At 64.7% G+C, this 25,120-nt stretch overlaps 1 protein-coding gene across 2 annotated transcripts; it reads left to right on the forward strand.

The window, feature by feature from the left end:
* On the forward strand, positions 1 to 24,572 carry SLC12A5 (solute carrier family 12 member 5). Of its 2 annotated transcripts, none has more exons than XM_034066827.1 (26): positions 1 to 112; positions 11,810 to 11,904; positions 12,134 to 12,265; positions 12,412 to 12,558; positions 13,070 to 13,124; positions 13,876 to 14,006; positions 14,186 to 14,427; positions 14,507 to 14,718; positions 16,563 to 16,730; positions 17,962 to 18,060; positions 18,236 to 18,293; positions 18,796 to 18,970; positions 19,752 to 19,870; positions 20,202 to 20,300; positions 20,418 to 20,537; positions 20,673 to 20,777; positions 20,850 to 21,018; positions 21,868 to 22,063; positions 22,143 to 22,312; positions 22,399 to 22,530; positions 22,738 to 22,845; positions 22,977 to 23,099; positions 23,197 to 23,384; positions 23,644 to 23,658; positions 24,013 to 24,146; positions 24,481 to 24,572. In XM_034066827.1, exons 1-26 carry the CDS (start codon positions 1 to 3, stop codon positions 24,570 to 24,572), a joined length of 3,396 nt encoding a protein of 1,131 aa, XP_033922718.1. The 2 variants fall into 2 exon arrangements, with proteins under 2 accessions (XP_033922718.1, XP_033922719.1); XM_034066828.1 differs by lacking the exon at positions 1 to 112 and adding an exon at positions 5,451 to 5,502.
* The last annotated feature ends 548 nt before the right edge of the window (positions 24,573 to 25,120 follow it).

Below are 25,120 nucleotides of genomic sequence, written 5' to 3' on the forward strand. Positions count from 1 at the left end.
ATGAGCCGGAGGTTCACCGTCACCGCGCTGCCCCGACACGGCCCCGCTCCCGGCCGCGGCCCCGACCGCGCATCCGGCGACGGCGGCCGCCAGCCCGGCCGCGACGGCAGAGGTGAGGGCCGGGGCACGGGCAGCGGGGCCGGGGGAATGTCCGTAGGGCAGAGCTCGTGGGGCACAGCCTGTGGGGAACGGAGTGGGGCAGCGTCCATGGGCAGGGGCCGTGGGTCGGGTCCGCGGGGCAGGGATGGGACGTCGGGGAACCGTGGGGGCGTGCAGGGCAGCCCGGGGCTGGCAGTTGGTCGGCCGGGCCCCTCGGAGGTGGTGGGGACCCCCTGAGAGGGGCTGTCGTGGGGCTGCAGGACTCGGGATCCGGCGGGAGCAAAGGGGGGAGCATGTCCTGGTCCCCCGGGCAGGCCTCCTCATACACGGGCTCTTTCTCAGGGCTGCCCCCATTCCTCGGGGAGCTGCCCTGCCCTGTCACTATCCCGGGGGTCTGTTGGAGTGAGGCAGGACCGACAGTGGGATCACAGCTGGCTTGCAGTGACATGGCTGTGAGGTGCAAGGCTGTGTACCCGCCTTGTCAAGCAGGGTGGGCTGTAGCGGGGCTGGTGTGAGAATATGGGGAGGGTGGTGGTGGTGGCAGTGCTCCGTGGGGCTGCGGTGGGCACGGGGGCTGGCAGGCTGTCGCCCTGCGATGCCCAGGAGACGTGGTGGCGGGGCTGTGCTGTTACCGGAGCCGTATCGATCCCAGACACCGAGCCGACGGCAGCACTGCGCTGCGCGGAGCTGTGACCTTGCACCCTTGGCGAAGGGCGCGGGTGGGAGGCAGTGAGCAGCTGGATGGGGCTGCAGAGTCCAGGCTAGGCTGCGCCCCCATGTGTGGTGCAGGGCTGCGTGTCACCCCATGGCATCGTGGGGCAGCTGGGCCTGGCCCGTGGGCTGCATCGGAGCAGAGCAGCCCCTTCTGAGCTGGAGCCACAGCTGGAACCACAGCTGGAGCCCATGGCCCTCCTGGAGCAGTCAGCAGCTGGGTGGCTGATGTGCTCATGGGTGGCTGCATGCAGGGTGAGGGTAGCTGGGGGTGCTGGGGTGGGCTATGTTGTAGGGGCTGTGGCAGGGATGGTGTCCCTCTGGCTGAGCTCTGACCTTGTGCCCTCGCGGAGAACGGTGTTGGCCCATCCCTTCCGGCAGCTGCCGGGACTGCCCCTGCAGCGGCTCAGCCACAGTGTGGTGGGAGCGTGCCCCGGAGGTCGGGAGCCCCGTGTAGCTGTGGGTGCAGCCTCGGGGATGGTTGTGTGACTGCCGTGTGGCTGTGTCTGCCGTGTGGCTGTGACTGCAGCGCTGCCTGTGCTGCCACGGGGCCGGACCGAGCTCTCGGTGCCGCCGGTCCTTGTCCCGGTCCCGCTGGGTGCGAGGGGCCGGGTGGGGCTGCAGCCCCGCGGGGGTCGGTACCAGCGCTGGGGGGGGCCCGGAGCCGCCCGGTGCCGGTGGCGCCGCAGGGGGGGCGGGACGGGGTCTCGCTGCCGCCAGGGGGCGCTGCCGGGACGGGACAGGGCAGCCGCTGGCCCCGCCCCCTGGCCCCGCCCTTCCCACCCCGCCCTCTCATGCCCCGCCCCTGGCCCCGCCCCCCAAGGGTCCCCGCGGTCCCCGTCCCGGCCCCCGGGCTCTGCCCTGGGCGGGGGGCACCGGAGCATCCCGCAGAGGAGCCCCCGCCGTGTCCCGAGCAGCCGGGCTCGGCGGCAGTCGCCATGGCAACCAACCGGTTAAGGAGCCTCTCTGGTTCCCATGGCAACCGGGCCCGGTGTCATCCCTGCAGGCGGTTCCTGGTGCCGGAGGGGTCCGTGGGGCTGTCAGCTGTGTGGGGCAGCGGGGGTCGCCCTCGAGGGAGGGGGACAGTGGGGACCCCTAGTGCAGGGGGGCTGCTACCCCGGGAGGGCTGGGGGGTGTGTGTGGGGCAGCTCTGCAGGGGGGATCCAGCCCCCCCTGCCCATCACACCCCTCTGCTCCCGGCGTCCCAAGCCCCAACTGCCACCTGCGGCATGTGCCCAAGGCCTCTCCATGCCACCGAACCTGCTGCAGGGTGCTCTGGTGGGGTGCCAGGCCGGGGTGCTTGCACAGGCTGGGGTGTCTGGGCTGGGGCCCTGTGGGACACAGGACACCCCAGTGCCTCGGTCAGCCATGTGCTGGTGCTGGACTGTTCTGGTAACAGCCGCTCCTTGGCCAGCACAGACCCCACAGGCCCTTGCTCAGCTGCAGCTGCTGGCATGGGGCTGCTCAGGAGCTCCCCGGCGGCTCTGAGCAGCATTGGGCCGGTGGCTGCTCCCAAGGCTGATCCCTGTGCTGGGCTCCTGCTGCCTCTGCCCTGCTGCTGGCAGCACATCTGGCCCATGACAGCTGTGCATGGTGCAGTGCTCTGGTGATGCAGAAGCTCACAGCCTCCTACTGTGCCCCACAACCACCCTGCTGCTCTTGGCCTTGGACAGCTTCACTGGCTCCTGGCCCCCTCTGGCTCTGTGTCACCTTCAGGCTCCGGTATTGCCCCGTTGCTGGCAGCAGGGCCCTGACCTGTCTGGATGGAGATGAGCAAGATCCCTCCATCATGCTGAGGTGCTGCAGGACAGGCAGCCCATGGTGTCATGGGGTGTCAGGACAACAGCACGGGACACACCATGATGCAAATCTGGAATAGCCCCACTGCTCCTGTCCTCTTGGGGTCTCTTCTGGCCTTGTGCCCTTGAACCGCTGGTGCTGGGACTGCCGACCAGGCAGGGTGAGGGTCAGGTGGGCTGTGACGGTGCCTGGGGATTGCTGCAGGAGTCCAGCATGGGCACCTCTGCAATGTGGTGGCCCTCCCCTCCCCATCAGGCTGCTGCCAGGCTGCCTGCCCCATGCCCTTAGGTTTCCCAGCACCACTGGCGTGTGTTGGGCTCCTGAGAGGCTCAACCGCTGCTGGCATCAGGATGAGCAAGGGCTGTGTGCCAGCTGCAGGGACAGGGCTGTGGGGATGGATCCCCCACCTGGGCTTTGTGTGCCACAGGGGATGCAGGGGGGTCTGGGACGTGCTCAGGCACCAATGCAAGGTCTGCAGCTGCACAATTTGCAGGGATGCTCCATGTCCCAGACCAGCTCTGGCTTTTGGGGTCTTGCATAGCTCAGCAGTCTCCATCCTGGGGGATGCAGAGGCATCACAGGGAGTTGGTCCAGCTCTGCTGTGCCAACCCCTTGGCCTGGCAGAGGAGCTGTGCAGCTCTCCCTCGTCATTCCTGGGCATCCTCTTGCAGTTAAATGGGGCACTGATGCTGTGCCTGGCCCCGTGCCAGAATCCAGCCTGCACCAGGGTGCGGGGGCCACTTGCAGCTGACTCCCCCCACTCATGCCCAGGGAAAGCCGGTTGCCTTCCTCCATACCCAGCTCCTCTGCCCCTGCAGTGCTGCAGCCCCACTGCTAGACCCCTTTTCCCTCAGCCTGGGAGATGCAGAGTGCCAGGAAAGGGGTTTGGCACTGGTGCTGCAGGCAGCACAAGGGCCATGGATGCTGCACAAGCCATGTCCAGGCTCTCTGCTTCTGGAGCACTAGAGCCATATACCCCAGCCCAGAGTATCATGCTCATGGGCCAGGGTCAGGTCAGTTCTGTGCTGGGAGAGTTGAGCCCCCTCAGTCTGGCTCTGCACTGGGGACACCTTCCATGTGCCCCACTGTACCTATGGGACACTGCGCGTGAGATAAGCAAATGCAATTGATAGTGTAGCCCCCCATGCTGCTGGCAAATCCCAGCCCCTGAAATGGAGCCATAATCCAGGGATTAGGGGATTAGTGGTCCTTCACGTGCTCCCTGCCCCCCATCTGTTTTAGCAGGAAAATCCCTCTTGTGCTGAGCCCATGCTGTAGCCTCCTGCGCAAAACCACCCTCTTGGTGATCAGCAGTCACCGTGTCCCCTGCGCAGCCCCCAGCCCACTGCCCTCTGTGTGTGCATGGACTATGCAGACCCCCAGGAAACACCATTGCTCTGCCTGCTGTATCCCACCTGCAGCCCTGCCTGCTCAGGCAGCATGTGGGCGTCAGTCCCATTACTTGAGACGAGGCAGCCCCGTGCTCTGGTGATGTCTCCTGCTCAAAGCCAGGGGACAAGGGGGCAAAGGGATGGTGCTGCTGTGGCTGGGCAGGATCAGCCCCACAGCATGTGGAGTCCTGAGCTGGGAGGGAGCCTGGGGGCCAGGTGAGGGCAGGAGTAACCCCCAAGCTGCCCACCCTTCTTGTGGTTATCCCATGGCCTTTGCCATGGAGCTGGAGTTGTGCTGGTGTGGCTCCAGCTCCCAGGGATGCTGGGTCTGGGGATCACGGCTACTGCAGCCAGGGCAGGGCTGGGGCTTCTGATCAGGCCGGATTCCTCCTGCCCCAAGGTAGGAGGTGCGGGCCGGGAACCTCTGCGCTGCAGAGCAGCTGGCCCCTTACCAGGAGAAAGTAAACAATTAATTACAGCCGTCAAGAAGTAAGTAACGCCAGCAGGCTGTCATGATCTCAGCGCGCCTGAGGAGAGGCTGGGAGCTGCAGCCAGCTCCAGAGCCGGGATCCTCCCGGATTAGTGGGTGAGAGTAGGGAGGGTGTGAGCAGCCCTGCGGGGTCCTGCTGGCAGCCTCCAGATCAAAGGTGGCCCCAAGACTCGCGGCCCTGCAGGGCCTGGGCAGTCTGTCCTTTCACAGCCTTTCTCCAGGGTCAGCTCCGGACCTGCCGTGCTGGAGGTCGGGAGGGCTGTGCAGGGCTGTTAATGGGCACTGAGTGACCCCAGCCCCACCTGGGGCCCTGGGCGTCAGCCCAAGCCAGCTCCCGGCTGCGGGCAGGGTTTCCAACGCTGCAGGGTGCGGGTGCCCGGCAGAGCGGTGTGGGCAGCCTCGGCCCTGCAGATGGGTGCTCTGTGTACCCCTGCTCCCGGGGTGCCCTTGGGTACTGGGGACCTCAGGCCGGTCCGACTGCTGAGGCAGGGGCTTGGCCCCCGGCCGGGGCCCTACTGACTGCGGTGGTGTCCTCGGCGCCGCTGCCCCACCCGGGAGCTGCGGGCAGGGTCTGTCCCTGGTCCCCGTGGATGCTCAGGGTCTGTCCCGCTGCTCCCCCCGACCCGGTGCCGGTGCCGGTCCTGCGCCGGGGTCTGGTGCGTGCTGCCGGTGCGGGGCTGTCCCGCAGAGCGGCCGTGCCCCAGTTCTCCCCCAGCCCCCCGCCTGGTGCAGCCGAGGGGCGGCCCCGCTCCTCTCCGCGCCCTCCCCCGCTCGCTGCTGCTCCCCTCCCCGCGGCGGCGGGGGCAATGCCTCCCGCATACGTGATGAAGTGAGCGGCCGGGCTGAGCCGTGAGCCCGGCGCCTCCGCACTGCAGCCCCCTCCCACCGGCGGCGGGGGGCGGCGCGGGGACGCGGCTGGCTGCGGAGCGCGGAGCTCGCAGCTCCCGGGCACCGGCGCCATGCTGAACAACCTGGCCGACTGCGAGGACGGCGACGGCGGCGCCAGCCAAGGTGAGGCACCGGCATCGGGGCTGCCCGGGGCGGTCGCCGCTGCCGGGCGGGCGGCGGAGGCGGCGCGGAGCCGGGAGCCGCGGAGGTTGGGGGGGGCCCGGGCAGCACCGGCACCAGCACCGGCACCGGCACCAGCTCCGGCCGCGACGATGGCTCACGGTCCGCGGCCCCGCGGGGCTGCGGTGAACGGTGCGGAGCTGCTCCCGCTCCCGGCGCTGCGGCAGCCCCGGGGAACGGCAGCGCGGCCGGAGCAGCGGCTGCTGTGGGGCTGAGCCGTGCCCGGGGCTCACCGGGAACCTGCTCCGGGCCGGGGTGCGCCCTGCCCCGCGAGCACCGACCCCTGACACCGCTCGGACAGCCCCCGGCTCCCCCCCCCCGCTACCCCCGCAGGGGTCCCCACACTCACCTCCCCACCCCGGCTACCCCCTCCCCACCGTCCCCCCCCTCGACTGCAACCCCCCCTCCCTGGCTACCTCCTCCCCATCCCTTCCTCCCTCCTCCCACATCCCCGTTGCTGCCCCCCCACCCCTCGCTTCTGCCGCCCCCCATCTCCGGCTGCCGCCCCCCCATCCCTCCCTCCCGCTTCCCTCACCCCCGCTGCCGCCCCCCATCTCCGGTACACCCCCATCCCCGGCATCCCCCCCATCCCGTTCCCCCATCCTCCGTCCCCCGGGGCCGCTGCCGCTGTCCGCGGTGCTGAAGCGGCCGTCCGGGCCCTGCGCCGGGGCCGGCAGCAGCCGTTCGGGCAGGGGCCGAGCTTGGTTGTGCCGAACCCAAGGCTTGTGCTGAGCCGAGCCGGGCCCCTCGGTCCAGCCCGAGCCGTGCCAGGCGTGCTGCAGCCCGGCGCAGTGCAGGCAGGCTGGGGCCTGTGACCTGCAGCCAGGGGTCCGGAGCTGCAGCCACACACACTGCCGGGCCCGGGCACAGGACACTTGGCCGCTGGCTCTTGGCCGGAGCTCCCTGTGGGGCCGTGCAGTTCCCTCTCCTGCAGGTGCCCTGTGGAGCACAGGGGTGGTTTGGAGCTAGGGAAATGCAGCATGTGCCCGAGGGAACCTGTAAGTGTCTCTGATCCCCCAGCCCCACACCAGGTCTCCTCGTGGAGTCCGCAGGACACCCCAGCAGGAGGGGACATCCAGGAGGGGACAGTCGGCTCTGGCAGCTGCTGCAGAAGTCCCTGCTGCCTGCAGTAAGGTTCTGGGCATGGCTGTGATGAGGGTTTGTGTTCGCTCTGCTCCACTGACCTGAGCCTGTTTATTTGCTTGTTTATTCGTGGCACTCAAGGTCAGGGCTTGCAGGAGTTTTCTGGGAGCACCTTTCTGGGTCGGGGGGAGCTGCAATGGCCCCAACCGTGTCCTTCCCTTTGCTCTCTCCCTCCCCTTGCCCTCTACAGCACCAGGATCTAAACTGCTCACTGTTTCCATCGCGGCAGTGGCAGCAGGCGTTTCTGGTGGGGTCTGGTGGGAGGGCTGGACATGGTGCACTACAGATGGACCAGACAGTCTGTCCCTAGAGCTGGGCCTGGTGAGATGCTGTCCTGTGGGCTGGCAGGAGCAGGGCTGGAGGTGCTGGGGCCCTGAGGGCTTGGGGGAGGATCTGTAGGGCAGAGCCCCCTGCACCTATGGTGAAGGCGGCTGATGCAGGGCTGTGGGGTCACCCCCCATGCCAAGGATTGCACTGAGCTCCCTGGGCAGGGTCTGTTTGCAGGGAACATGGGTGACCTGGGGGGCAGAGCTGTTGCATGCCAGCAGCCCCCCATGAGTCCTGGCTGTTCCAGCACTGGCCAGCCAGGGAGATGCTGAGCCCAGTGGAACTGCTGAAGCCTTGGGTGCTACTTAGGCCGTTTCTGTTGGGAAGGCTGAGCAGGATCCCTGCACTGGACAGCCTGTGCTGGCCTCATGACAAGGGCTGGAAGGGCTCCAGTCCTGGCAGCCCAGAGAGGGCTGGGACAGTGGCAGACCCTCTGGGGACGTGGTGGGGAGTGGGGGAGTGGGCAGGACTGCTGCCTGCAGTGTCCAGGCTGGCGGCTTGTACTGCTGTTTGGGTGTGGAAGTGTCAGGCACAGCCCTGAACAGGCTGCTGGAGGCACTGGGCTGCCCAAGGAGGGCAGACCCAGGGCCGAGAGGTTTGCTGAAGCTTCAGTCCACAGCGATTCCTGAGGCAGGGCTCCGGCTGTCAGGGAATTTGGGAAGCTGTTAAAATGCAGCCAGGCAAAGCGCCTGTACTGAAATCCTGCGCCTGCAGGGCTGGCTGATCAAAGAGAGGATAATCCCTGGTTTATGAAGGAAGAGGATAGGTCTGAAGTAGCAGTTGGTCCAATTTGGGTCAGGCAGTGAAAGAATGCAGCCCAAAAGGCCATTTGGTGTGCTCTGGCTGGAGGGACAAAGTGCAGCCCAGGGCGGGAGGACTGTCCTCCACCCCAGCACCGCAGGAGCTGGCACTGCTGCACGCGCTGCCACACGGACCAGTGCTGCCCTGGCCACTGGTTGTCTGCCTTGGCAGGGCATGAGGGCTCTGTGGCTTCTCCAAGGGGGGCAGCTGGCAGATAACCTTGCTGAGGGGAGAAGGAAGCCTGGGTGGGAGCAGAGGTGCCAGCCACCATAAGGGTCCTTTGGCCATCCCTATCTGATTCAGGCACCCCCTGGCCAGCGGCCCAGGGCCAGGCCAGAGGATGAGCAGCCAAGTCCCCTTGATGCCTGGGGGTGACAACAGCACCGTGGCTGCCCTGGCCAGCAGCTCCTGCAGAACAGCAGCAGCTGGGGACACGAGCCAGGGCCACGTGCTCACCCATGTGCTCGTCGTGCTGCTGGGGTCACCCTGGGGTGCCCCTTGCCGCTGGCTGCGGGCAGAGCCCCAGGGAGCGGGAGGAGGATGCTCAGAACACTCTGGCAAAACTCAAGGTGCCCTGAGTGCCTGGAAGGAGCCCTGGGGCAGCCCCGGTGCATGGGCAGCTGCGGCACTGCTGCTGGCCCGGGGATGTGGGCACTGGTGCAAGGGGTGCCACAGGAGGGGTCAGTGGCCAGGCTCATGCAGGGGCTCTCTGTGCTGTCAGCACTCCTGTGCCAGCAGCCAGCAGGCCCTGAGGTGCTGCAGGAGCACTAATGGAGGTGCCTGGTGGTGCAGCGGAGCTGACCCTCACACGGTGCCATGGACAAGACAAGCTGGCTGTGGCTGGGCAGGAGAAGGCAGCAGCTGTTTAATTAGCCCATAGGGGTTGGCTGCTCGGACTCCCTGCAGGCAGTGCTTGGTGCCCTGTGCCATGTAAAGTGATTAGGGAGGATTTGGGATGAGGGACATGATGCTTCCCAGCCTAATTTAAGGCTGAGTTAAAAGCCATTAGGAGATCAGCCTGTGGCTGATAATGCAGCCGGAGCACTACCCTGGGGGGCAGGTGAGATCCGGGACACAGGGATGGTCCCTTGGCTCTGGGGGTGTTGGGATGGGCACCAAGGTCGGCCTTTGGATGCCCTGGGCAGGTAGGGCCGGTGGTAACCCTGTGGTGAGCGGGATGGCACCGTGCCCACCGCGGGGCTGCAGGTTCCTGCCAGCAATCCTGCCGCGAACCCTTCCAGCAGCCGCAGCAAATTAAAAGGCCGATTCATGTAGAGCGATCCCTGGGGAGGGGGCAGCTGAGCGCCGGGATCGAAGCCTGGCACAGCTCAGCTCGGCTCTGCTCACACCGCCTCTGCCGGGCCTCGTCCTGCCCCCGTGCTGCCCTCCCGGGGCAGGCCTGGCTGGTGTGGGGGCACCGGCAGTGTCCGTGTGCCCCGTGGCCAGGAGGTGTCACCCCCTCGGTGCCGCCGGGCCCTGGCGGTGTCCGGTGGGTGACAGGGTGAGCCCTGCCCGGGCCGGGCTGCGGGTCCTGCCTGCCGCTGCCTGCACTGAGCACGGATCCTGTGGTAGCTGCCGGGGAGCGGCTGCACCAGCCCCTCTGCGGCAAAATGGTCTCCGGTAGGAGCAGGGAGCGCGTTGTCACCGGGGACCCCTGGCACTTAACTCCTTCCAGCCTGGAGGTCAGGGCTCCCCTGAGCCGTGCCCCAGGAATGCCGGAGCTGTGTCCATCCCTGGATCCCCACCTCCTGCCCCTCCCGGCGGCACCACCGGGGAAGGGGGTCCTGTGCCCCCTCTGGCCCTGGCAGCCCAGGCGGTGCCAGCTCGGGGCTGTGGTCCATGTGGTGATGCAGAGGTTTGGTGCCCCGGGACAGGGCAGAGGGTGGTGAGGTTTGGTGCCGGCAGTGCCGCCGGGTTGGGGCACGGGCACCCCGGGGTGCTGCTGTCTGTGGGGTCCCGTCGGGCCCGTCCGTGGCAGATGCCGGTGGCCGAGACGCGGGGGGCACCGGTGCGTTACATAAGCGCGGGAGCGGGCGGCCATGGCTCGTCGTTGCCATGGAAACCAGCGCAGTGATGTCGTCGCCGGGTACCAGGCGGCAGCGAGGCCCCGTGGGCTCTGCTCTCCCTCTGAGGCCCCCGGGCCTCAGCCTCCCCCCCGCACTCCCCCCCGTGCTCCCTGGTGCTGCTCAGCCCTGCACGGGGTCCCAGGGAGCAGAGGTGGCTCTGACACCCCTGGTCCTGCACCCCTGGATGTGTCCCCATTGGCATAGTGGGCATCCCACATCCACACGGTGCCAGAGGCAGTACAGTGGGTGGCAGCCATGGCCAGCGGGGGTGTGCCAGCCTGCACTGCTGCCGTTATCTAATGAGTGCTGGGTGCTGCTCTTGAGACAGATCACAGCAAGGAACATGTTGGGTCCATGCTGAGAATCCCCTGCACATCCTTCAGTGTTGGACACGGGGCAGACCACGTGCCAGCCATGAAGTATGTGGTGCCAGGCGTCCATCCAAAGGGGCTCTGGGATGAGGGTGGGGTGTCCGGGTGCTGCCACCACAGCCATTCCTGTGCAGAAGGAACCTCAGCTTTGGTTGTACTGCTGGGGATGCTGCTGCCCTGTGCTGGAGGGGACCAGGAACTGTTGGGAGATGGGGGACAGCCTGTGGGTCAGCATCACCTGTGGCACTCAGGGCTTCACCTCCGGTCTGCCATGATGAATGCAGATGGTGAATCACCACTGCACACTGGATCCAAGAATCCTGAACATGAGTCAACAGGCAGGAGGTCTGCAAAGGACAGGTTGCTCCAAACAGTTGTGGGACACCCATCACACAGGGGATGGGTGTCAGCACTGTCCTGGACCATAGGTCCCCCTTGCATCCTCTCTGGGCACTCCCATGCTCTGTGCTCAAGGCCAGTGGAGGGGATGGCTCTTGCCCCTGTCCCGGGGTGTGGAGTGGGTCTTTATCCCTGCCTGTGCAGGCAGCCTGCCCTGCAGAGATGCCACCACCAGCAGGGCCATTGCCCTGGCTGCAGGGCCATGGTGGGTGAATGGGTGTGTGGTGAGGAGCCCCTCTCCTCCCACCCAGGGCTGGTTTCTTTGTGCCATAGGGAGAATCACCCACTGAGCCACTCTGCCCATCACCATGTCCTTTGGCTTCCCAGCCTCTCACGGCCCCTGCCCCCTTCCTTTTGGGCCTCCGCTCAGGGCTGCACCACTCCGGCAGCACCATCTTCACTGCTGCTCCATTTCCAGCCTGATTTATTTCTGCTGCTCTGCAGCTCGGCTGTTTTCCTTGCTATTAAGCCGGCTCCGGGTTTCTTCTGCATGAGGTCGTTAATGCAGTGAGCAGCCATGGCCCTGTCCCAGCAGCTCTGCAGGCTCTGCAGGCTGTGGTGTCTCCCATGGCCCAGCAGTGCCTGCACTCAGTGGTGGCACCTCCAGACACTTCCCTGCCTTGAGGTGCAGCCTGTGAGGCTGCAGCCCCTGCTCCCGTGGTGCATGTTGTGGAGCAGGACCAGGCTTCCGGCCACTCGCTGCACTCCCAGACACTGCCAGGACCATCCTTGCCACGATTGCATGCAGAGCATCTGGCCGCATCCTGCCCCTGCAGGCACAGCACTATGAGCAGCCCCACCATGAGTTACTGCTGCCAGCATCCTGCTGGGAGGGTTCCCCATGGATCCACACCACTCACCTCACTGCATGGATGCACCCGGCCGTGCAGGGCAGCATGTGGCTCCTGGGGACAGGCTGGAGCCTCCCCTGCCCACGAGTGGCTTGGAGGTGATGCTGATGGCTGGATACAGGAGCTGCCCTTGCCTATCCTGGGACTGGGCACAAGTGCGGTGCCCACGGCCCCTACTGCTGGAGCTGGGTGCAGCTGCAGCCCCCCCACAGCAACAGCCTTGCAGGGTGGCCGTTCTCGCAGCGCAGGCTGGGGCTGGGGCTGCATGGGTGACTCTGCTCTGTCCCCACAGGAGATGGCAATCCCAAGGAGAGCAGCCCCTTCATCAATAGCACGGACCTGGAGAAGGGAAAAGAGTACGATGGCAAGAACATGGCCCTCTTTGAGGTAGGACATGCGTAGTGGATAGAGGGGTCCATGGGGAGGGGGCTGAGCTGAGCAGCTCCCACAGCACCTGATCTGCACCCTGGCACCCAGAGCCTCAGCCTGGGTCCACTCTGCTGCAGCCATGCCAGTGGGGCAGGCAGTGCAGTGGCATCTGGTGAGGAGGTGGTGCTGGGGGCTGGCCAGGGCCCTGAAGGACTGTCCTCATGGTACGGGGCTCTGTTCTCTGCAGGAGGAGATGGACACCAGCCCCATGGTCTCGTCCCTGCTGAGTGGGCTGGCCAACTACACCAACCTGCCACAGGGGAGCCGGGAGCATGAGGAGGCCGAGAACAATGAAGGGGGCAAGAAGAAGCCGGTGCAGGTGGGGGTACACTCTTCTGGGCCCCTGGGCATGTGCTGGGCAGTGGTTTCACCAGGGTCCCTGGCTGTGTTGCAGGAGGAGCAGGACCCCTGGCTCCTCTGCCAGCCAGGCCTGTGAGCTCTGATGCTTGCCCCTTCCTTTGGCAGGCCCCGCGGATGGGCACCTTCATGGGTGTCTACCTGCCCTGTCTCCAGAACATCTTTGGGGTCATTCTTTTCCTGCGCCTCACCTGGGTGGTCGGCATCGCCGGCATCATGGAGTCCTTCTGCATGGTCTTCCTCTGCTGCTCCTGTGTGAGTGATGGAGCCGCCGAGTGCCCCCTTACCTCCCTAGTGTCTGGGGGCCACCAGCCGGGCTGGGCAGGCTGTGGGTGCAGGCGCACACTGCCCTGCCCCTCTTAGAGCAAGGAGAAGCCTTCTGCTTCCCAAAGGAATCAGCAGCAGAACAGTGCTCAAATGATGACCCAGATCATAGCAGCCATGTGAAGGGATGTGGTGGGGGGATGTGAAGGGAGGTATGTGGAGGGGGATCCCTTGCCCTGGCCCCATATGCCGTGCTGCAATGAGCCATCCCAGGACAGTGACCCCAAGGTCAGGGGCTGAATATGGGCAGCATCCTGGGCAGCTCAGGGGCTGCCAGCCAACCGCCTGCCTGCCCATCCATCCATCTACCCGTCCTGGCCCTGTGGCACATCTTAGCATGGCCCCAGGGAGCCCCATGTCCCAGCATCGTCCCAGCTCTCCCTTCCTGCTCCCAGCATGGAGGGAGCTCTGCCAGGCGCTGACATCGTATTTCTTCCCACAGACGATGCTGACGGCCATCTCCATGAGTGCCATCGCCACCAACGGTGTGGTGCCAGGTACAGCTGAGCCCCGGTCCGTGTGTGTGCCATGGGCAGGGGCGCCGGCTCCCTGCGGGTCCCTGGGTGCCGGAAGGGCCGTGTTGTAAAGGAGGTGACAGCACCAGGAGCCGCTCCCGGCTCCTGCCACCCCCGTGCGGGTTCCCCACGGCCCTGGAGCTGCCGCGAGGTGCAGATGGCAGCGAGAGCCGCAGCCACGGCTCCTCCCTCCGGCAGACGCGGGGGCAGAGGGTGGGAGCCATGGGATGGGGACTGCCCCGGAGGCACCGCAGGGTTTGGTGTGCAGGCTGCACCCCCAGAGCACGTCCAGCCCGGGGAGCTGCACTGGGGTGGTTGGTCTCTATGGGCTGTTCTGCCATGGGCTGTTCTGCCGGGCTGGGCATGGCACTGACGGCCCCAGCACATGGTGCAATTAAAGCTATTTATCATCCTGCTGCAGTGAGGCCATCGATCCCAGCACCTCTGTAAGGGCTCCTCTGGGAGGATGGAGCAGGACAAGGCCCTGAGGGAGGCTTCATTGTCCATCTGGTGTCCCAGGGGCCAACGCGTCCCCACAGCCATCACACCTGGCTGCTGGGCTCCCATGCAACAGCTCTGCCAGCCTGGCTGCTCTGGGCCCTGGGGACTGCATCCTGCTCTGTGCTGGAGCAGGGTCCAGGGCTGCCCTGGCTCCACCTGCCCCCCTGGGATGCCTGGCAGGGCTGAGCTTGCCACAGGGTCTGTCTGGGACTCACCTTTGCTCTCTTTGCAGCGGGTGGATCCTACTACATGATCTCACGCTCCCTGGGACCTGAGTTCGGTGGGGCCGTGGGGCTCTGCTTCTACCTGGGCACCACCTTTGCCGGCGCCATGTACATCCTGGGCACCATCGAAATCCTGCTGGTGCGTGTCTGGTTCTTCCCCTCACGTGGTGCCGAGGGCTCAAGTCCTGGCAGGGCATCCCTGCCCTTGCCTGCCCATGCTGCCTGCTCCTCATGGCCTGTCAGGGAGCTGAGGCTTTGCAGTGGGGCTGAGGGATCCCCTCCATGAGACTTAGCAGTGATGCCATGACTCTCTCCCAGGCCTACATCTTCCCGGCTATGGCCATCTTCAAGGCAGAGGACGCCAGCGGGGAGGCGGCAGCGATGCTCAACAACATGCGTGTGTATGGCACCTGCGTGCTGACCTGCATGGCCACAGTGGTGTTCGTGGGGGTCAAGTACGTCAACAAGTTTGCCCTGGTCTTCCTGGGCTGCGTCATCCTCTCCATCCTCGCTATCTATGCTGGTGTCATCAAGTCAGCCTTCGACCCACCAAGCTTCCCGTGAGTACAGTGTCCCGTGGGGCTACGGTGGGGCCAGTGTGTGTGTGCATATGCTGAGTGCCTGCCCCACCACCCCCAGGATCTGCCTCCTGGGCAACAGGACCCTCTCGCGCCACGGCTTTGACCTCTGCACCAAGATGGTGATGGAGGGGAATGAGACAGTGGGGTCCAAGCTCTGGGAGCTCTTCTGCACCTCCCGCTTCCTCAATGCCACCTGTGACGAGTACTTCGCCATGAACAACGTGACTGAGATCGAGGGCATCCCTGGTGCTGCCAGCGGCCTTATCCAAGGTGGGCTTAGCACAGGGACAGAGGCATGGGAATGGGCACAGGGATGGAAGAGCAGGGAGAGAGGTGTGGGGATGTGGGTGCAAGGAAGGAGGCACAGGACTAGGCACAAATGAGACATTAAGAAGGAGCTCTTCCCTGTGAGGGTGCTGAGGTGGGACACTGGCACAGGGTGCCCAGAGAAGCTGTGGCTGCCCCATCCCTGGCAGTGCTCGAGGCCAGGTTGGACACAGGGGCTTGGAGCAGCTGCTCCAGTGGAAGGGGTCCCTGCCCTGGCAGGGGTTGGAACTGGAGGAGCTTTAAGGTCCCTTCCAACCCAAACCAGGCTGGGGTTCTGTGATTTTATGACAAGCCCAGGGGAGCTGTGGTGGGGCAGTGGCCATGCTGGCAGGGCTGGTGGAGAGGCCGGTGCTGTGGGGGACACTGTGGGCACAGATGGGTAGCTGGCCCCTTGGCCATGCCAGGCTGGTGTTGTGGGGGCAGCTGGGTGATCCCTGCTGCGGGTGATCCCTGCCATGGGCTGCTCTGCCACTTGGGTACAGTGAGCCATGCTCACACTGTACCAAGCAGCAGGATGGACTCCAGCACCATCAACTGAGCTGGGTGCTGCAGCTGCCTGCGTGGGGTCTGTGCCAGCTGGACTGCAGCAGGATGCCTCCAAGGATGCCCAAAGGCTGGGGAGGAATAAATCCTCCCTCCACTTCCACTTGGCCTTTGGAAAGGCTGGTATTGATCTGAGGTTTTGTGAGGAGCAACCATCCCTAAGGGGCACTTTGTTGCTGCCACAGCTGGAGAGTGGCCATGGCTGCAGAACAGCTCATGGCTTTGCTGGGAGGAGCCACTTGTGACCTGTTTTCCTGGAGCTGCTGGTACATTTACCAGGGGCTCACAGTCCACAGTGGGCAGTGGAGGCCAATGCTTGGTGCCATGCTTGGGTTGTTGGACCCGGCTATGGGAGCTTGGACTTCACTAAACCTGTGGTGCGTGGGGCTGTGGCTGGAAGGCTGTGTCACAGTGAGGTAGGGGAGTGCATTCACTGGGTATTCCTGTAGCCTCGATCAAAGGCTGAGGCCTTGTGAAGAAGGAGTATGTGGCTGCTGAGTACAGCCCTTTTCTGCTGGGAAGGGGATGCAGCCCTCAACCCATCCTGACAGTCATCTGGGATGTGCAGGGCAGAGCCAGGGCTGACAGCACCTGACTGGCCTGGCAATGTTGCGAGTCAGGGTGGCACCATGTGGTGCCACAGAGTTGTCTGGGGATGGCTGTGCCCAGGCACTGGGTGTCCCTGTGGGGAGAAATGAGCTGTTCTGGGGGATGAGCTGCGCAGGGTGATGAGGGCTGGTCCCTGTGGACCCACTCAGTAGCTGTGCCCAGGTGCTGGCTGCTCTCTGCTGCTCCAGTTTCTCACTGTGATGCACAGCCAAGGCAGCACACTAAGCCTGTTACATCAGCCCTGTGCTTGTAATCCTATCACAAACATTACCAAGTTACTCTTGACACGATCCACTTTCCTTAAACCTGTGTTGATCAGCATTAATTATATTACCCTCTTAATTATTTGCTACAGCAATCCTATGTCATCTGCCCCAGTATCTTGCAAGATTGATACCAGTGACAGGACAGACCCACTCCAGTCCTTCACCCTTGCTGCCTGTCTGGATGTTTTTCTGTATTCACGACAGGCTGTGGATGCCATGTCCCTCACCTGCTGGATGCCAGTGGTGCTCAGTGGTGCTGGAGTGGGGAGAGGTGGTGCTCCGTCCCTTTGGGCTGTGGGGCAGGAGGTGCTGTGCTGGGTGTGGGTGACTCTCCAGCACCTCCTCATGCCAGCCTCTGCTTCCTCACAGAGAACCTCTGGAGCTCATACTTGACCAAGGGTGTGATTGTGGAGAAGAGGGGGCTGCCCTCCGTGAGCACCCCTGACACACCAGTGGACATGGACCAGCCCTACGTCTTCAGCGACATGACCTCTTACTTCACACTGCTTGTTGGCATCTACTTCCCCTCGGTCACAGGTGGGAGCCGTGGTCATGCCCAGGGGCACTGGTTGGCACATGTGCCATGATGTGCTCTGGCACAGGCCAGTGTGCACTGCCTCGTGCTGGGTGCGGAGATTGGTGCAGGGATAGGTGCACGGATGGATGCAGGGATGGATATGGGGTTGGGTGTGGGGATGGATGTGAGGATGGATACAGGGATAGATGTGAGGATGAACACAAGGATGGATGTGGGGATGGATGCGGGGATGGATGCGGGGATGGATGTGGGGATGGATGCAGGGATGGATGCGGGGATGGATGCAGGGATGGATGCGGGGATGGATGTGGGGATGGATGCAGGGATGGATGCAGGGATGGATGCAGGGATGGATGCAGGGATGGATGCGGGGATGGATGCAGGGAAGGATGCGGGGATGGATGTGGGGATGGATGCAGGGATGGATGCAGGGATGGATGCAGGGAAGGATGCGGGGATGGATCACAGCCTGCACCTCCCGCGCACCCACCCGCGCTCCAGATCTGACGGAGCCGCTCGGCGCTGACGTCCCAGCGCTCGGATATTTATAGCTCCCGGGGGCGGAGGAGCCCCCCCTCGGCCCAGTCCCACTGCGGAGCCGCCGCGGTGCCGGAGCCGGGGTCCTCCCAGGGCTGTCCCAGCAGGGCGGTCACCGCCCGAGCCTGGCGCTGTGGAGGGAGGCGGGGGGGGCTCCAGCGGGCGGACCCCGCAGTGCCGCTCCGCACACGGACCCTGCCGGTGTCCGTGCGGGGCCGGGGCCGGTGCCGTCCCCTCGGAGGCGTGGGCTGAGCTGTGCCGATGCCACAGCAGGAGCCGGGTCGTCCTTTGGCTGTGCCGGACCTCCTGGTCCCAGCCGTGTCCCACCCGTGTCCCAGCCTCATCTCCTGCCTTCCCAGCGCAGCGCCTGGGCTGGACTCTGTAGCTGCTGCAGCTGCCATCACTGATTGAGCTAATTAAGGGCTAATGAGACAAGTCACTTAAAAGCATTTTGAGCTAATCCTTGAGTGGCCTCAGACTGCGGCTTGGGGAGGGGAAGTGCTGGGGGGCATAGGGAAGGGTGGACTAGGGACCCCGAGTCATGGCACTGCCAGCTCCACTGCCAGCTCTGTGCCCGCTGCCTGTCCTGGCACACAGCAGAGCCGGTGCCCTGCAGCATCCAGGGCTCGCACTGTGCCTGGCATGAGCTCTGCTGCTGGGGGCTACACTGGGCACCATCCGCTCTCATCCCAGGCATCATGGCCGGCTCAAACCGCTCCGGAGACCTGCGGGACGCCCAGAAGTCCATCCCCACAGGCACCATCCTGGCCATTGCCACCACCTCTGCTGTCTGTATCCTTCAGGACTCGCCTAAGTCTGGGCCATGGGCTGGGGGGGTGTGGGTTTGCTGTTTAGGGACCCGCTTGAGTGCTCCACTGGGCTGGGGCATGGATCCCGATACCTCACGGGTGGTGGTGTTTGATGGGGGGACTCCACAGGCTCCTGGCTCTCCTTGACCAGCTGGCAGATATCAGCTCTGTCGTCCTCTTTGGGGCGTGCATCGAGGGGGTCGTCCTGCGTGACAAGTGAGTGTCCCACAGCCGTGCAGGGCTGGGGGGAGCATTGCAGACCCCGGGAACGGGCTGGGGCAGGGGTGACCCCGATGGGAGGTGGGGACATTGGTGGGAGGCTGCAGCTGGGACACAGCAGTCTGCAGGGGTCTGGGATGAGAGCGCAGGGGGCTGGGGGGGGCTCTCGGGGGAGACCCAAACTTGTAACAGGCGTTAAGGGCTCATCTGTGCCCTGTCCCCCCCCCGGTGTTTTGCTGTGCATCCACAGCCCTTCCTCCCGCAGCGCTTGTTTGTCAACAGGCGGATCTGGGGCAGCCCAGAGCACTGCCGCTGCAGGTGACACTTCTGGGTCACCAGCACCAGCACAACCACATGCAGCCTTAGCAGCTTCCTCCCTCACAGGGAATGAGGAGCCCCTGTCCCCTGTCCCCCCTTGTCCCTGCCACTGTCACGGGTGCCAGGATGGGTACAGACTCCCAGTACCTGAGGCCCCACAGGTGATGTTGGTGCCCCATAGGTTTGGTGAAGCTGTGAACGGGAATCTGGTGGTTGGCACCCTGGCATGGCCGTCCCCATGGGTCATTGTCATCGGCTCCTTCTTCTCCACGTGTGGGGCTGGGCTGCAGAGCCTCACCGGAGCCCCCCGCCTCCTGCAAGCCATCTCCAGGGATGGGATCGTGCCCTTCCTCAGGGTAGGTGTCCCCCGAGTCCAGCCAGCCCCAAGCACCCACCATGGCCACGGTTCTCCCAGCACGGGAGCCTGGTGAGCCCCACGCTGCCTCCCGCGGGTACCGGTGGTGGTTGGCCGCAGTGGGCTGCGGTGTCGGTAGTGGGGAAGGGCACCCCCCCCCCCTGCTGTGCTGCTTTATGTGCTCTCTGAAGACACGTTCCCACAGCCTCATCTCTCTAAATCCAAGCCGACAGCTCCCCCAGGGAAGAACAGGCTAATTTTAACCTCCCTTCTTGCTCGCGCCGCCCGAAGCCTCTAATGCATCCAGACACTCACCCCTGGTGCCTGCCTTGCACTGGGGCCCCCCCGTCCCACAGCAGCAGCGTGTCCGTTCCAGGCGTGGGGTGCCTGACTCCAAACTGACTGAGCTGGGGCTCATCCCTGGGGGGGGTCCCGGCGACACAGGGGCCGCTCTGGGTGCGGGGTCAGTCAGGAATGGGACTGTACCAGCAGTGGGAGCCAGTCCTGCCAGCCTTGGGACCATTGACCTGATAGGACCTGGCAGGATCTGGCATAGAATCAGAGAATGGAAAGGACCTTAAGCTCATCCAGTTCCAACCCCCTGCCATAGGCAGGGATACCTCACATTAGACTGTGTTTCCTAAGGCTCTGTCCTACCTGGTCTTGAACACTGCCAGGGTTGGGGCGCTCCACATGTGTCAGCTCTCCTGTGACCCCTGGCCCCAGCTTCTGCCAGGGCTGGGTGCACTGGGGGGTCTGACACGTGCCCTCCCTGCTCCCAGGTCTTCGGCCACGGCAAAGCCAATGGGGAGCCAACATGGGCACTGCTGCTCACAGCCTGCATCTGCGAGATCGGGATCCTGATCGCCTCCCTGGACGAGGTGGCTCCCATCCTCTCCATGTAGGCAGCATGCTCTGTCCGCACACACCTTTGCGAGCGATGGATGGGCACATGTCTCCTCACCCAGGCCAGGCGGGTGGCACATGTGGGTCACAGCTCCTCAGGGGGGTTTGTCCCCATTGCCCCAGCCCCTGGCCAGGAAGAAGGGAACCCCTCAGGGACCCCAGAACTCCTCCTTGGCTGGTGTTGGGGTGTGGTTGCTCTGTGTCCCCCATCTCCCTTGTCCATTGGAGGGCCCCACTCCAGCATCGGCCACGCGGGGCTGGGAGGTGCAGTGGGATCCGGCTGTGGCCCTGGAGCTCCTGGCTCAGCCTCATGCACTATCCTGCAGGTTTTTCCTCATGTGCTACATGTTTGTCAACCTGGCGTGTGCAGTGCAGACACTGCTGCGGACACCCAACTGGCGGCCCCGGTTCCGCTACTACCACTGGTGAGCAGGGATGGGGTGGGACAGGAATGAATGGGTGTCCTGCCACACCTGTCACTCTGCAGCACTCCGGTCACTGCTGCAGGCCGGGACACGCTGACCACGCGTTGCTCTCCACAGGACCCTGTCATTCCTGGGCATGAGCCTCTGCCTGGCGCTGATGTTCATCTGCTCCTGGTACTATGCCCTGGTCGCCATGCTCATTGCCGGTCTCATCTACAAGTACATTGAGTACCGCGGGTAAGGGTGGCTGGGGTGCCACAGACCCTGCCCGGCAGTGACAGATGCCCTGGGCTGCTGGTCCTGGGGTGCTCTGGGGTGCCAGGGTGGTGATCCATGGCCGGAGCATCCCTTATGTGCTGCCGGTTCCCACAGGGCAGAGAAGGAGTGGGGCGACGGGATCCGGGGGCTGTCCCTGAGCGCTGCCCGCTACGCCCTGCTGCGGCTGGAGGAGGGACCCCCCCACACCAAGAACTGGAGGTGAGGCTTGGGGGGCTGTGGGGACCGGTGCTGGCTGGGACATGGGCACTGACTGCAGAACCATCCCTCCAGGCCGCAGCTGCTGGTCCTGGTCCGTGGCGATCAGGAGCAGAACGTGGTGCACCCGCAGCTCCTGTCCTTCACCTCACAGCTCAAGGCTGGCAAGGGCCTCACCATCGTGGCCTCTGTGCTGGAAGGGACCTTCCTGGACAACCACCCACAGGCACAAAGGGCAGAGGAGGTGAGAGCTGCCCACGCCAGGGCTGCTGCCATCCTGGGAGTGTTGCTGCCCCATGGCCAGGGCTGGTGGATCCGGCTGACGGGAGAGCACTGACACTGGGTAGAGCCCAAAGACTCCGTGTTTTGCCTGTGCTTGGGGCACTATGGGGACCTCTGGACCCATGCCCCCTTTCTCAGTTTCCAGAGACAGCAGCACCAGGCAGGCAGTGGTCCCAGTCTCAGCTGCAGCAGGGCTTGGCATGGCACAGTGCATGGCACATAGCATGTGGCATTGCACATGGCACAGAGCACAGAGCACACTGCATGGCACAGCCTGGCAAGGTGCTGCTGCCCTTCCGCTGCCCTGCAGCTGCCACAGCCCCCAGAGCCCCGACCCTCCCCACAGCCCTCAGCCCCATGGCCCCAGCGCCAGGGTGGGACTCGGCTCCTTTCCCCGCTGGAGCAAGGACAACCCCACCCCCAGCTCAGCATCACATTAACGAGATTAAGCCCTCGGAAGCAAACACTTTCTCTCCCATGCAGACGTGTTATAATTTCTGTGAGTAAATACCTCTAATTGCTGCTCCACCGCCCGGCAGAGCCCTGGCATGGGGACACCCCCTGCTCGGCACTGCACAGCCATGCGCCAGCACCGCTCACCACTGCGGCTTACCCCTCCCAGTCCAGAGCTGCCGGCCTGCCCTGGGGCACAGAGAGCCGGCACCCCACAGGGACCTGCACCGTGCACTCTGCACCCACATTCCGTACCCCACTCCTGCACCCACAGCCTGTGGTGCTGCAGCTGGGGCTGTGGTTGACACCCGCACCCATCCCCTGTCCCCCCAGTCTCTGACCTCCCTCTCCCCCCCAGTCCATCCGCCGCCTGATGGAAGCAGAGAAGGTGAAGGGCTTCTGCCAGGTTGTGATCTCCTCCAACCTGCGGGATGGGATGTCCCACCTCATCCAGTCCAGCGGGCTGGGGGGGCTGCAGCACAACACGGTGCTGGTGGGCTGGCCCCGCAGCTGGCGCCAGAAGGAGGATCACCAGACCTGGCGGAACTTCATCGGTAGGTGCCACAGAGGTGGGTGCTGCTGCTGCAGGCACGGCTGTGACCTGCTGCTGTTGACACTGCCCTTCCCCTCCAGAGCTGGTGCGAGAGACCACAGCCGGGCACCTGGCCCTGCTGGTGGCCAAGAACGTCGCCATGTTCCCGGGCAACCAGGAGCGGTTCTCCGAGGGCCACATTGATGTCTGGTGGATTGTGCATGACGGGGGGATGCTCATGCTGCTGCCCTTCCTCCTGCGGCACCACAAGGTAGGCTGGGCCCCGAAGTGTGGGGCAGGGGCCGGGGGGCTGGAGCCTTCTCCACCGGGCCGTGGCCATGCCTCCCTCCCTTGCAGGTCTGGCGCAAGTGCAAGATGCGCATCTTCACGGTGGCACAGATGGACGACAACAGCATCCAGATGAAGAAGGACCTGACCACGTTCCTGTACCACCTCCGCATCACTGCAGAGGTGGAAGTGGTAGAGATGGTGAGTGCTGGGATGGGGCATGTGCCGCAGCTGGGGATGCTGCGTATGGGGAAGCCAGAGTGACCCTGTCCTGGGGGTACATGGCACCATGGTGGGGGAAACCCACTGCCACAGGGACACACAGGTCCATGGAGAAGTGCAGGGCCAGGCTGGGAGCAGTGGGTGCTGCTCACCCTGCACTGTAGTTTCTCCTGCTCCCCTCCACAGCATGAGAGCGACATCTCTGCTTACACCTATGAGAAGACGCTGGTGATGGAGCAGCGCTCCCAGATCCTCAAGCAAATGCACCTCACCAAGAACGAGCGGGAGCGGGAGGTGAGGCTGCAGCACAGCCTATGGGGTCCAGCCCCATGGTGACCCTGCTGCACTCATCCTGCGAGGCAGCAGGCTGGGGTCTGCCCGGCCAAACCCCTGCCCTGCTCCCTGACTGACCCTGTCCTGCACAGATTCAGAGCATCACGGACGAGTCCCGCGGCTCCATCCGGCGCAAGAACCCAGCCAACACCCGCCTGCGCCTCAGCGTCCCTGAGGAGCAGGGGGGTGATGGTGAGGAGAAGCCAGAGGAGGAGGTGAGGGATGGCACCAGCACAGGGCTGGGCTCCTGGCTGCCCCCTAACCCTAACCCTAACCCTAACCCTGCCCACTGCTGCCCTCTCCTCTCTGCAGGTCCAGCTCATCCATGACAAAAACGCCACCACCTTCTCCAGCAGCTCCCAGTCCCCCGGGGATGAGGTGGAGACGGCCCCTGAGAAGGTGCATCTCACCTGGACCAAGGAGAAGTCTGTTGCTGAGAAGAACAAGAGCAAGAGCCCCGTCAGCCCTGAGGGCATCAAGGACTTCTTCAACATGAAGCCGTACGGTCCCACCTGCCACCCCCCCCCCCCCGCATCCCACATCCCGGTCATCCCTGCCTGCCCCAGGCAGGGCCCTGGCAGCACTTCACTTAGAGGAGGGGTCCCCGCAGCCCCTGAGCTGAACCCTGTGATGTGGTGGGAGGTGGGATGGGGGGTCCCTCAGTGTGTGCAGGGACATCAGGCACACATGGCACTCACTCTCCTCTTTCTTTCTTTCTTTCTCTCTCCCTCCGCCCTGGCCCCATCGTGCTCCTGGCAGGGAGTGGGAGAACCTGTAAGTGTGGGTTTGGCTGGGGCTGGGGTGGGGAAGCTGGGCCACACTCACAGCGCTGTGGTTGCCCCATGCACGGATGCGGTGGTGCCGCTGGCACAGCCCCTGTGACCATGCAGTGCCTGCACCACAGCCCCTCTGCCCTGGCTCACTGCAGAGAGCTTCCTGCAGAGCCGGCTCAGGCACCAGCGGTGACACTTGAGCATCAGCTCCCACATGGCACAGCCAGAGCAGCCGTGCTGTGCTGCTGCCCGTGGGCACCGTGCGTGGCCCTGCAGCTCACCGCGCCTCGGCTCGTGGCACCCTTGGCACCGGTGGCTGTGCCGTCCCTGTGCCCACACGTGCTGTCACCCACAGGAACCAGTCCAACGTGCGGAGGATGCACACGGCTGTGAAGCTCAACGAGGTGATTGTGAAGAAGTCCCAGGATGCCAAACTGGTCCTGCTGAACATGCCAGGGCCTCCCCGCAACCGGAAGGGGGATGAGAACTGTATCCTTCCTGTGGGGCCACTGCCCCGGGCTGGCCTGGGGACAGGTTCCCCTACACCTTTTGCCCCCAGCTGGGTCCAACACCCATTGGCACCAGGCTGCCGGCCTGGCAGAGCTGATGGACACGGGACAGGCGCTGGGGACACCTGACATTGCACACACATGTTGTGTGGTACCAGCGGTGGGGGGTTCCCCTGGCCCCTCGGCTCAGGACAGCTCCTGGTTCTGCTGTGGGGCTGTTGGTGCCCTGAGCTCTGCTCCGCAGGGTGAAGGCCTGTCAGGGATGGGGCAGAGCGGTCCCCATGCTGCGGTGTTGCTCCTTGATGGCCGTGCAGACATGGAGTTCCTGGAGGTGCTGACGGAGCACCTGGACCGAGTGCTCCTCGTGCGTGGTGGGGGCCGGGAGGTCATCACCATCTACTCCTGAGGCACAGCGAGAGGTTTGTCTGCACGCTGAGAGCCCCACCACCCCTGCACCGCGCGCCAGAGGGGAGGCTGGATGGCGGCCGGTGCACAGAACCTTCACCTGCCTTTGGCCGTGCCCCTGATCTCTCCATTCGAACTGCAGCACCAGATCTTCCGGGAGCATCCAGCACCAGAGCAGCTGTTCCTCATGCAACATCACAGCACTGCTGTCCTTGTTTATATATAAATAGATACAGTGTACGTGGGCCGAGCACCACAACCCCGCGCTGCTGCCGCTGCCCGTCCCTGCAGCCCTGGCTGGGCAGGAGGGCGCCGTGCCCAGCCCCACCGTGCCGCTGCCCTGTGCCGGGACGCACCGGTGCCCTGTGACCGCCCGCCGTGGTGCTGAGGAAGCCAGAGGCCACCAGCACGGCTCCCTCGCCAACGCTCCTCTTGCCGCCCCGGCCCTGGACAGCCCGACCTGACCTCACCACTGCCTCGGTGCCACTGCCTCAAGAGGCCACGGGCCAAGCTTGTGGAAATGCAGCGTGATGGTTTGGAGGGGGCAGA

The sequence above is a fragment of the Melopsittacus undulatus genome, chromosome 10 (genome assembly GCF_012275295.1).
Source record: "Melopsittacus undulatus isolate bMelUnd1 chromosome 10, bMelUnd1.mat.Z, whole genome shotgun sequence".
Classification (NCBI taxonomy): Eukaryota; Metazoa; Chordata; class Aves; order Psittaciformes; family Psittaculidae; genus Melopsittacus; species Melopsittacus undulatus.

What these genes read in the sequence shown, in the direction of transcription:
- SLC12A5 (XM_034066827.1), top strand. Translation starts at nt 1, where the DNA reads ATGAGCCGGAGGTTCACCGTCACCGCGCTGCCCCGACACGGCCCCGCT. An exon ending in GGATCGTGCCCTTCCTCAGG is followed by an intron (nt 18,971 to 19,751) that starts GTAGGTGTCCCC and finishes CCCTGCTCCCAG; the next exon opens with GTCTTCGGCCACGGCAAAGC. An exon ending in TCCTCCTGCGGCACCACAAG is followed by an intron (nt 22,313 to 22,398) that starts GTAGGCTGGGCC and finishes CCTCCCTTGCAG; the next exon opens with GTCTGGCGCAAGTGCAAGAT.